Source organism: Vanellus vanellus (assembly GCF_965231255.1).
Source record: "Vanellus vanellus genome assembly, chromosome: 26".
Taxonomy (NCBI): Eukaryota; Metazoa; Chordata; class Aves; order Charadriiformes; family Charadriidae; genus Vanellus; species Vanellus vanellus.
Window position 1 is genome coordinate 2207095 of NC_138931.1, and position 11507 is coordinate 2218601.

At 62.7% G+C, this 11507-nt stretch overlaps 1 protein-coding gene across 1 annotated transcript in view; it reads right to left on the reverse strand.

The window, feature by feature from the left end:
• GFRA2 (GDNF family receptor alpha 2) overlaps nt 1–10297 on the reverse strand; it is a gene marked incomplete at both ends in the record, with an annotated part of 28050 nt that extends 17753 nt beyond the window's left edge. The window contains 3 exons of the mRNA XM_082495702.1: nt 593–676; nt 4167–4481; nt 10258–10297. Of these exons, the coding sequence (XP_082351828.1) occupies nt 593–676; nt 4167–4481; nt 10258–10297 (439 nt within the window). The remainder of the gene's footprint in view (nt 1–592; nt 677–4166; nt 4482–10257) is intronic.
• Between the last annotated feature and the right edge of the window lie 1210 nt (nt 10298–11507).

Consider the following 11507-nt stretch of genomic DNA (forward strand, 5'->3'; position numbering starts at 1 on the left):
CTGTCACACAGAATCTGGGGAATTACAGACTCTCCACCCCCCCTTTAGCTATTTGATATAAGCCCACAGTCGGAGGCAGCTGAGTCCAAAAGGTAAAAACCTAAATCACAGCCTGGGGGGGGACACAAGAAGCCGGAGGAGCTGCTGCCCGTGGCTGTGCCGTCACTGCCGGGGCAGGGGCTCAAAGCAAGCCCCCGCCTCAGCCGGGGCTCACCCGCTCCCAGCGACGGCTGATCCCACCGGGAAGGTCTGAAATAGAGAGGATCTGTCCCAAAGCGCATCAAATCCTGGCAGCACTCGGGATCCAGCCCCTACATCGCCGCCCTCCGCCAGGCACCCGCATCCCGGCCGGCTGCGGGGGGGGGGGGGGGGGTAACCTGTCGCCTCTGGGGGATGCTCAAGGCAGCAGGTCTGGGGTGGTGGGAGAAGAGAGGGGCGGCAGAGATGTCAGTGGGGCCATAGGAGCTGGAGGAGCAAAGGGCCAAACCGCGGGGGAAGGAGTTGTAGGTTTTCCTGGCCAGGGAGCTCGGTAACAGGTCTCCGTTCACGGGCAAGAGAAGATAAACCAGCGGAAGCATGTTGCTTTTATTACCTGAGAAAATTGAAGCAAGTCTGAATATATCAGAGAGACGAGAGGTGACTGGCTCGTAGGGTGAAGCTTCATAAAATTCTTCTCCTAGAGTGGGAAGGAAGAAAGAGAAGGGGGACAAAAAGCAAATTAAAAACCACAGCGAATAACCGCAGCCACCAGCGAGGCCAAGGCCGGGTGTGGGCACACCCCCCCCCCCCATCCCCCTAGCGTGGCAATCTGCGATTCGGGAAGGGAAAACCAAAAAATGTTTAAATCACTGCCCTGCAACGAAAGGAAAAGCCCATTTTGGACCAGCTCAGCTTAATTCTTGCTGGCTGTCCTTCTGCAAGTCAGGTGTGGCAGTGGCTGCGTTCGAACTGACCTCGAGAGTCGGGGGAATTTAGACTTGAAAGGTCAATGTTTCGCGGCTCCGTCCGCAGAGTCTGGGCCAGCCGCGAGCTGGAAGTTTTAGGGTCTATACTCAACACTGGATTGTTTTATTGCTGTTGCAAAAACCAAGCGTTTGCCTAAAAAAAAAACACTGTAAAGATTGGTTTCCACTCCGCTCTGCCTCTGATGCTCTTTGGGAAAATGGAAATCATTTCAGTGGGGAAATACAGACCCTCGTCATTTGATCATCACCCGCGTGGCACTCCAGGGGCTCACCCATCACCATTCACACTTCCCAGAGGGATCCTGAGCCCGGTCCATCTGTCCCCAGGCTGGGAGCAAACCCCCTCTCTCCCATTTTTGGTTTCAGTGCAAACCCACAGCGCTTTTGCTGCCCGCCCTTCGTGTTATCTCCAGAAGATGCTGATTTCAGGAGAGCCGGCCACGGCTCTCAGGAGAGGAAATGCTCTCCTCAAACCCCATCAGCCACAAGAAAAAAAAAAAAACAAACAAAAAAACATATATATAAAATAAAAATCAATGGCTGGACTTTGAAAGCCCCAGTCAGAGGCTGACCAGCAACCCGGAGCATCGATCTCCGCTGTGCCTGGCGGCCCTTTAGGCAGCATCCCTGCCCGGGTCCCCGCGCTGCGGATGCGCCTGGTCTGTCCCAGGGCTGCAGCCCAGCAGCCTGGACCGCTCCGGCCCACGCGTGCTCCACCGAGTTATTATTAGCCCAAGGCGGCAGCGTTTATCCCGTGTAATTAAGGAGCCACTTGAAACCCTGTGCTGGAAAACAGGCTCATTAAGAGGCCGGGAGCAACGCGGGAGGGCTTCCTCCAAGCCCAGCAGGTCCTCAGTGCTCTTCCTTGGAAATCTGGGGGGGGGCAGAGCTGGGTGGACATCCCAAAGCGATGTCTCCAGCAGCGGTGGGTTGTCAGCCCATCACCCTGCGCCTGGCCTTGCCACCACCCTCAGGGCGATGTTGGGTGATGCTCCGTGGGGGCATCGGCCCCCGGCGGGGCCAAAGGCAGCTCCTGCCGCCGCTGCTGGTGGCGGGGAAGGAAACAAGCCCTGGGCAACCTGCAAAGTCCTCCTGCTTCAGCCCAAACCCTTCGCCTCGCCGGGTTTCCTAATGTTCCGATGACAAATAGCACCTTTATTAAAGTGCATTTAGGAAACACAGTAACCTCCCGCTATATTGCTTTGCCAATGTAATAAATAATTAAATACTAGCTGAACCCTGCTGCTTGCCAGGAAAATTACTGAGCATTAAAAGGGCAGTGGACTTTTCTTGAGCTCACGGAGATGCAATTAACCTCCAGGAATGAGGCTGGAGTGAAAGCAGTCCTCCTTAATGGCAGGGACAGCCGAGCTCCCGCAGCTGAGGGGCTGGACAGGAGGCACAGCTTCTGCCACAGCATCTTGGCCTAAAGGCAGGAGGTTGGGGTCCATCTGGGGCTCCTCATAGCTTTTACACTCGCCGGTTTATGCACGTTAAAGCTATGAGCTGCTGGATCTCCCCAAAGCTTCTACCTCTCCTTACCACTTGCTGTAATCACTTCTCTTCCCACCACCTCCTCCTCCTCCTCCTCCTCCTCCAGGCACAGGTCCTGGAGTACCCATCAAGCAGTAAAGCATCCTTCATTCATGTTTGCAAAGCCCTCTGAAACCGCTGAATGGAGGCTGCTAATGAGGGGTAGAAAACAATCGAGCAGTAATTCCTGCTCTGGGCTGGTTTTCGCTCGCCCCTCTGCTGACCCGGATTTGAAGGCAACTTCACGCCGAGGGGCTGTGTGCTCCCGTACAGCCCCCCACATCCTCCCTGCTGCCACCGGAGCCCCCCCCCGGCACCCCCACCACCTCCTCTGGCTTCAATCCCAGCTCAAGGAGGGAGGTCGGAGACCTGCGTCCGCTGTGGGAACGCGGCCGCCGGGGATGGGGGCTCCTCCGCAGGCTCCATCGACCGAACCCCTTTAAGCTCAAACCGCTAAAGGAGGTGGCTCTCAGCCGGGGCAACGAAACAGCAGAGGAACCGGCGCTTTTACGGGTCCAAATGACCAGCGGGAGCGGGGCCAAGCTCCCACGCTCGGTGCCGTGGGTGGCCGAGGGTCCGTCGGCTCCCAAGCTGCCGCCGGCCAGGGGGGCACGTGCCCTGGCGAGGACTGTGCCGCAGCGCAAGGGCTCCGGTACCGGCAGTTTTGCGCAAGCTGAAGCTGGATTTAAGAGCTTCCATGTGCAGAGCCAGTCATAAGCCCATTAAAGGGCTCTATACTGTTAAATTGATGCTGGCTCTGCTGGTCCCCACTCTGGGGCCGGCCGGGCGCTGGCGGAGCTGCGCAGGGGTGGCAGGAGGGGGCAGAGCCGACACGACAGCAAAGCAAACCCCACCAGCACCGGCGGCAGCCCCAGCTGAGCCCCTCACAGCCGGTTCCTTCCTCTGAGCCCAGTAAAGTGCCTCTCTGCAGCCCTGGACCAGCAGCAGGAGCCCCTGGAGTAGCCCCAGCCGTGGTGATGCCCCCGCCGAGGGGTGGGGGGCAGTGGGGGAAGCCCTCCTGCCCATTAGGCAGTAGATAATCCTGCCTTCAACAAACAAACCAGCCCCGGGCTGGCAAAATCCAATTTCAATTACCTGCACTGCTCCAGACTCTGATTTACTCCTTCCCCAGGCTGCAATTCCGGCAGGCTCTGGCGCACCGTCCCTGCGCGAGGCGAGACCCCAGCGAGCCCTCCCTGCTGCCCCCCAGCCCGATAATCCCGCCGGAGCAAGGGCTAACGGGGGGGCTGGGGGGGAGGCAAGGAGGCAGCAACCGCCTCTGCACCCCGAGAAAGGGAGTGCAGGAGGGAGGGAGGGAGCCCGGCTGGAGAGGAGCCCTGCGGCGGCTCGTGGGTGCTCGGATGCCCGGGCACCAACAGCTCTGCCGTGGCAGCGATCAGCTCTTGCTGCAAACGCAGCCCCCAGCCCATTTCTCCTTTGTCCCCGCGCCCACCTTGGGCAGACCAGCTCTCAGCCCGGCCCCCATCAGCATCCTCTGGGAAAGGGGGGACCCTCTGCCTTGCCAGGGGCGTCCCTGCAGCCCCAGGCACTGCTCAGCCCATTTTTACTAGCGCCGAGAGGTACCCTCAGAGCTTCCCAAGCTCGAGGTGGGTCAGGACCACCACCACCCTCCACCCCATGGCAACCCCACAGAGCCCAGCCCCGTACCTTCGGTCAGCCCCAGGTGTATACTCCAGTAGATCTGAAGGCACTGAAGCTCCTTCTTCATCCCTCGCTTGCAGCGGCAGTCGTAGAGGGGGCTCTCCTGCAGCACCTCCAGGGCCGCCTGGCATTCCTTGTTGGCCAGCATGGTGTTCCTGTCGCGGCCGGCCAGGCACTGCCGCAGCGTGCGGTACCGGGAGCTGCAGCTGGGCTCCGCCGCGCACAGCTCGTTGGCTCGCACGCAGTCCACGGGCACCCGCCAGCCATGGGGGTCCTGCCCCGGCGGGGACAGGGGGCCAGCCAGCGAGCGGAGGATCTCATCTGGGCGAGGGGCAGGGGAAGGAGAGACGAGGGGGACAGAGAGGTGAGGGAGGGCGACCGGGTGGGGAGAACCCTTTGCATCCCCTCCCCGAGACCCCGCACATCAGCCACGGTCCCCAGCTGGTCCCCGGCGTTAGAATCAGGGAATCACAGAATGGTTTGGGTTGAAAAGGACCTTGAAGATCATCTAGTTCCAACCCCCCTGCCCTGGGCAGGGCCACCTCCCCCCAGCCCAGGTTGCTCCAAGCCCCATCCAACCCGGCCTTGAACCCCTCCAGGGATGGGGCAGCCACAGCTCCTCAGGGCACCCTGCGCCGGGGGCTCACCGCCCCCACAGTGTAAAATTTCTTCCTCATATCTCATTTCAATCTCCCCTCTTCCAATTCGAAGCCATTCCCCCTCGTCCTATCACTACATGTCCTTGGAAAATGTCCTTTCCCCGGCTCTCTCGTTAGAGCCACCTTCGGGCTGCTCCAGAGAGGGAGAGCATCCTTCCATCGCGCCTACACCAAGCCTGGATGTGTCCCCAGCCCTCGCCCCAATGGGGACTGTCAAACATGGCAAAATCCAGACGGTGATCCAAAAAAGCAAGCGAGATGACACAGGGCACCCCGGCAGCGGTGACGTGCCCCAAAGCACGGGACGGGGAAGGTGGAGGGTCAACCCGACCCCTCGGCTCCCGGAGCCACGGGATGCCACGGGACTCTCTGTTTCTTATTAAAACCGAACAGGCAAATACACAAACAGAGTGTGTTTCCCCGGTGCTTGGGGACGTGAACCTCCACGCGTGACCCCTCCAGAGCGAAGGGCAGCAGAAAGCCCCTCCAAACTCTCTGCGCCCGTCGCTGTTTGGTTTTTAGTTTGCAGCTTATGATTTTCGGGGCCCGCCACGGGATTTTTAGGGCATCTGACTCATGGGGTTGTGAGCACCCGGGCTTGGCAGGGGCTGCAGCTCGGTACAAACTCTTCCCCCCCCTCTCCCTGGGGACGGCCTCCTGCATGCCTCCGGGCTAGCTGCCCCTCGGGGTGGCAACCGTCCAGCTCGCCCGGCTCCCTCCCATGCACGGCTATTGCCCGCTCCTCAGACCCGGCCTCGGCCAGTCCTCCCCTCCCCACCCGGCACTCCCCCGGCTCTCACGCTATTTCTGTCATTTCCTCATTTTCTTTTGCTTTCGGAACTCGATTCTTGCCAAGCCAAGCCCAGGCGAGGCCGCCGGCCCGACCCATCTCGTGTGCGTGGGGAAAGGGGACACGGTGGCACGGCTGGTCCCCCCCATGCCTGCACCCGCCGAGCGATGGGGACAGGGGTGGGCAGGACCACCCCCCCGCTGCTCCTGACCCCCCCCCCCATCCACCAGCTTTTGCAACCGCAGGCAGGGAAAGCCCTGGAGCAGGCAAAAATGGGCAGGATGGCACCTGGAAGGCATGCGCAAGCCCCCATGGAGGGTGATGAAGGGGGACACCCCACTTCGTGCTGCTCCTGTGTCCCGGGGAGCCACATCCCCTTTCCCTGGCTGCCGCATCCCCTTTCCCTGGCTGCCACATCCCCTTTCCCTGGCTGCCACATGCAAGGCACCACCAGACGGGCAGAGCAAACCTCAGCCTCCAGCTCCCAGCCCCTTCCCAACCCCTGGCCACTCGGCCGGGTCTGGCAGGGGGACAGTGACACCTACAGGCATGTGACAAGGGCCACTCGTGTCCGTCCCCCCCACCACCACCACCTGCCAGGACACGCAGGCAGCTCCCACGCTTGGTGGGCACTCAGCCCCAGCGGCGGCTCCCCCATGTAGGCAGCTGCCTGCAGGCAGGGCTCATCCTCTGCCACCACCCTGGGGTGGACACCCGTCCCCTGCCTCCTGCGTGCCACGGGAGCCCCGCGGCCACGCATGCCTCTGCCCACCTCACCGAGTTGGGACACGCTCCTCAGGCCATGGGGAGAGGAGAGGGGGTGCTCGGGGCTCAGATGGCTCTGCGAGAGGGACGGGGCAATGCTGGGGCTGAACAAGCAGGATGGGCAGCAGCCCCAGGTGGAAACATCTCCGCCGCCTTGCAGAGAGACCAAGGAACAGATCCCGTCCTGCCGGTCTTCAGCCGATGCCCCCGAACAAACACTGTTGGGTTCAGAGAGGTCTGGAGGGTGTCCGGGTAACCAGGAGTGGGTGCAGAGCCCCTACATCCACGTTAGATCCAATTTTGGGTAGCAGACGTCCCTTGGGAAGCCTATCCTTGGCCTTTGAGGATTATATTCCACACGGGAGGCAGGCAGGATCCACGAGCGGCGGAGGCACGCTCCTGCCACACAGCCTGGACTGGAGGAGGAGAAACAGGCATCCCCAAACGCTCCTCAGGGCAGAAAAGCCAGCTCTTCGCCACGAGATGGGTGATGCTTTGGTGCTTTGAGCAGAAAGGGGTCAGCTCTGCATCTTTACACGCCGGGAAGCCCCAGCCCACGGCACCCAGCGCGGCAGCGGGGACAACCTGCTCCTGCGGCGGCCGGCAGCCCCAGGGCAATCAGCTCCCGGGCGTTGCATGCCATCCCACAGCTCCACCATGTGCCATTCCTCCTCCGCTGCCCTCAGCCAGCCAGGCTGCACGTCCGTCCAGTGCTCGCCCCGAGCCCTCTGCCCCGAGCAAGCCCAAGTCGCAGCTCCAATTCCGTCTTCTCCAGATGATGCAGCGAAGGCTCTTCCCGAAGCATCGCCTGAAGCATCTCCTCCAGCTTCGATCCCATCTCCCTGCCGGCTCTGTGGCCTCCCGAGCAGGGACCGGAGGCGCTGGCAGGCAGGCAGGGAAGGGAGACAGCCTTGCCCTGATGCAAAAAGCGCTGGACCACATGGAGCATCCTTGCAAGGGAGCCCAGCATCCTCGTGAGGGGGTCCAGCACCCTGGGTGGCGTGGCAGGCAGCATGCCCGGTGCTGGGGCAGACACTCGCTCATGCCGGGTTGGGAAGTAAATCCACCCGCCGGGGAGCCGGCAGGGATGCGTGGTGCTGAGCTCGCCCCGGCCTCCTGGCTTTTGCCACCTTGCTTCCACGGCCTCCCAGAGGGAGGGTGCCTGCAGCATCCCACACCGCATCCGAGCCGGGAGTGCCGGCAGAGCCCGGAGCGGGGCACGAAGCCACCCCGCTGGAGGAGGAAGGGCAGAAGCAGCCCTTCCCTGCGGTTCACAGCCTGCACAGGACAGCTCAGTCCCCCCAAATCCAGCAGCACGCACAGCCCTGGCTGCCGGGTGGGTGTTTTTTTCCCGGGGGCCTCCTCTCCCCCCGGCTCACGGCGCTGCCAAGGCGGGCAAAGCTCTGCAGACCCCCGCAGAGGCACGAGGTGGGGAATTTGGATGAAAGGGCAGGCTGAGGGGTTGGGGTTTTTTTTACCCTACCCGAAAGAAATCACCCTCAACAGATACACTCTCGCTAAACTCATATCAATAAAACATCTGCAGAGAATTTAAACCTAATCCTCAGCAGTCTCCGGGGTGTCGGAGCACAGCAAGGATTTGCAGGCAGATGCACAAGCCTCCGACAGTCAGCCAGCAAACAACGCCACGGCCCGCTTTCCTCTCGCTCCCGCAGCTTCCCCCGGCAGCACCGGGCTGTGTTGCCTCTTTTCGAGCTGTAATACATGTTTCCTTTTACTGGTCCTGTCAGAGACCTTTGGACACAGGCAGCTTTAGAGGTAAATATTTATGCTCACAACTCAACTCCAAAAAAAAAAAAAAAAACCCAAAAAAAAAACCAAAACCCCAGAAATTGCTGCGGAACGTGCAGCCTCCCAGCCCGGCCGCTGTGGCAGCGTTCACTTTCCTCCAAGCAAAGAGCTTTTTTGGCTCATCAGAAAGAAAAGCCCAGATGTGAAGAACTGAGCTTCCTCCGCTCCGGGCCCCGCTCTGCCCGGGCTCCTCACCGCGAGGTCGCGTCATGGGGGGGCGGCTCCGCAAAGCAGCGGGATGAGCCCCCCTGAGCACCCCATCCCTCACCCTCAGTCTAGGGGTACATCTTCCCAGGGATGACTGCTTGGGGTGTCACAGCTCCTCCGGCTGGGGCGGGGGGGACAGCCTCTCTGCCCAGCCCCCCCCTCCCCCCCCCCCCCCCCCCGCACCCACAAAACCTTTGGGGCACGCAGGGAAGGGGGCAGAGGGTCTCACCTTCATGCAACCCGCCCTGCGAGGGTGAGCAGAGCACGGTTTGGATGCCTTAAGTGGGGCACCCCGGAGGTCCCCGTCCTCCCGAATCTCACTCGTGAGATGTCCAGCAGCGTGTCAGACATGCATACAAACGGCCAGCGGCCAGCTGTCCCCCCCCCAGCCAGGGCTGGAGACCCCTTCGCCTTCTCTGCCCAGACCTCTCCCCACTTGTGCCCCCACCCTGCCCCCAGAGCATCCCTCTCCGGCTGGTGCCCCCTGCCCCAGTGCTCCCCATCCCGCTCTGCTGCTGGCAGGTCATGAGGAAGGACACCCCAAATTGGGGCTCACCCCCCCAGCACTCAGGCCTGTGTCCCACCCCACACAAAGGCAAGTGAGGCACCAGCACCCCCCAGCACCGGCACGGCACCCTTTCCCATCGCCAGCCGGGGATTGTGCTGGGGAGCAGGGGAAAGGATGAGAGCGTCACACCCCATTCCATCCTCCCCGGGGATGCTGAGCACCCCACGCACGGCGGTCCCTCCGCCTGTCCCCCCCCTCCAGCCCCACAGCGTGGGATGCTCTGGGAGGAGGTTTGCTCTGCCAACCTTCAAGTCTCCCCCAGCAGCTGCCTGTCCCTTCTCCCTGTGGTGGCAGGCAGGGTGACACTCCTCCAGCCCCACCGAGCTCAGCGGAGTTTTTCTGGGCGCTCGCTGCGGCGGCGTGCCGGGGTTCACACGCACACGCAGGAACCCGCCGAGAGGCAGCGGGAACACCACACGGCACGACGACCGAGTCACGGTCCTGCGTGCGCTCAGGAGGCAAAAAAAAAATGGACTTTTCTCATTTGCTTCCTTTTCACCCCAAATCTGCCACGGTCTCTGGCTTCTCCCCCTTTGCGGCTGCACCTTCCCCAGCGCCGTGGGAGGCTGCCCCAGAAATGCTCAGCTTTCCTCCTGGCAGAGACACAGCTCCTCAATGGCTCACACATGATCTAAAGCAACACGCACGAATTCCAACAGAGGGGCCAGCAATCCCCCCCCCCCCCCCCCCTCCGCCCTCCACACACACACACACACGCACACACACACACACACACACACACACACACACGCAATTAGCTCAACTTTCCGACCCGATTCCCCACGCCGGTTCCCAGGAACGGTGCGGTGGAGGAGGGGGCGGGGGGGGGGGACGGGGACGACACAGCAGCCACGGCAGCTGGAGGGCGCTGGGAGACACGGGTGGGGGGCAGGGGGGGGGGGGGATAGATATCCTCCGAAATGCCAATCCAATCTCCATGCTGGCAAGGAGAGAGGGGATCAAAGACGATGAGGGCTTTGCCGCTGGTCGCCGATCCCGCCCGCTGCCGCGGATGGCGATCGCGGCCGCGCGGTGCCAGAGGCGGGGGCTGCCCCGATGTCGCCTTTGTGTCCCCCCACCCCACCCCGTTTTAAGTTTGCCAGGCAATAGGAAAAATAAAGTTGCCCCTAGTTAAAACCTGGTCCCTCTCGCGGTGCAGACCGAGACCCGAGCGGCGCCCACCTCGGTGCCTCTCTCCAGCCCCCGCAGCCCCTCACCCGGGGGAAGGACGGGCCACCTCTGCCAGGCGACAACAGCCCTCCCCGGCCCGCGGGCACCCCCGCCGGGGCCACTCACCTACGAAGAGGACGATGCAGAAGGCGTTTGCCAAGATCATGTTAGTAAATCCACGCGTTCCTCCACGTGTGCAAAAAAAAAAAAAAAAATTAAAAAAAAAGAAAAGGAGCGGAACAACAACAAAAAAATATTAATAAATCCCAAGGTAGATCCCAAATCCGGTGGGTTGCAAAAAAGAAAGCTGGAGGGATGGAGGGGGGGGGGGGTGATGTGTGCGCTCCGCCCGGCGCGGAGCCGGGGCCCTCAGCCGCTCGCCGCCTCCCGCATCCCCGCCCGGGCTCCGCGCTCCGCCGGGCTCCCGCCGGCTTCTGCCGAGCCTCTGCCTACCGGGGGCGGCGGGGGAGGGAGGCACGGCGAGGGGAGGCTGCGCTCCGCCGAGCCCCGGCGGCGGCGAAGGGGCAGAGCCCGTCCCCTCCCCGCCCCGGTCCCCCCCCCCAACCCCTCCCCGCGCCTCTCCGCCCCTCCGCCCGGTCCCGGAGCTGCGCACCCGCGGAGGGCAGCGCAGCCGTGGACGCCCTTCCAGCGGAGGTGGGGGGGTGTCTGTGTGCAGACCCCTATCTCCCCATCCGTCCCTCACTCCGACCCTTCTGCCTGCGCGCAGTGGGGGACCCCCGGGGCGCCCCAAAGGCTCCCCTCCCCCCCCCAGCCCACTGGGAGCAGCCCCCCCGCCCCCGCTCTTTTCCCACCATGGGGATGGGAGAGGGGGACCCACAGGGCCACAGGGACGTGGGTGCCTCGTCCCCGGGTGGGTGAAATGCCCCCAGCTCCGGGGTGGGGGGGAAGGAGGGGAGCCCACCCAAACGGGGACCTACCGGCTGATCTGCGCTCCCCGCTGCCGGGGGGGTGTGGGAGGAATTGCACACGCACACACACGTACGTGTGCACACACTCACACACACGCACACCCAGCTGGGGGGGGGGGGGGGGGGATTATTCATTCACGGCTGAGGCTCGGCAGGCAGCCCGGCTTCCCGGGCAGCAGCACCTTGCTCAGCCCCACCGCCCCCCACCCGGCGCTGGGAAGGGGGGTCACCGTCACCCCGACCCCTCTGCTGCTCCCCAGAGCCTTGCGAGCAGGCAGGGTCCTCACTGCGGAGGCATGGTGCCTCCTCCTCTTCCTCCTCCTCCTCCTTCTAGGCATGCATGACGTGGTGGAGCCTCTCACCCCCTCTCTGCGTACCCAGCTTGGGGTCAGGAGCCTACAAGTGCCAGCATTGGGGGGTCCTGGTCCCAGACCCATGAAGGTCATG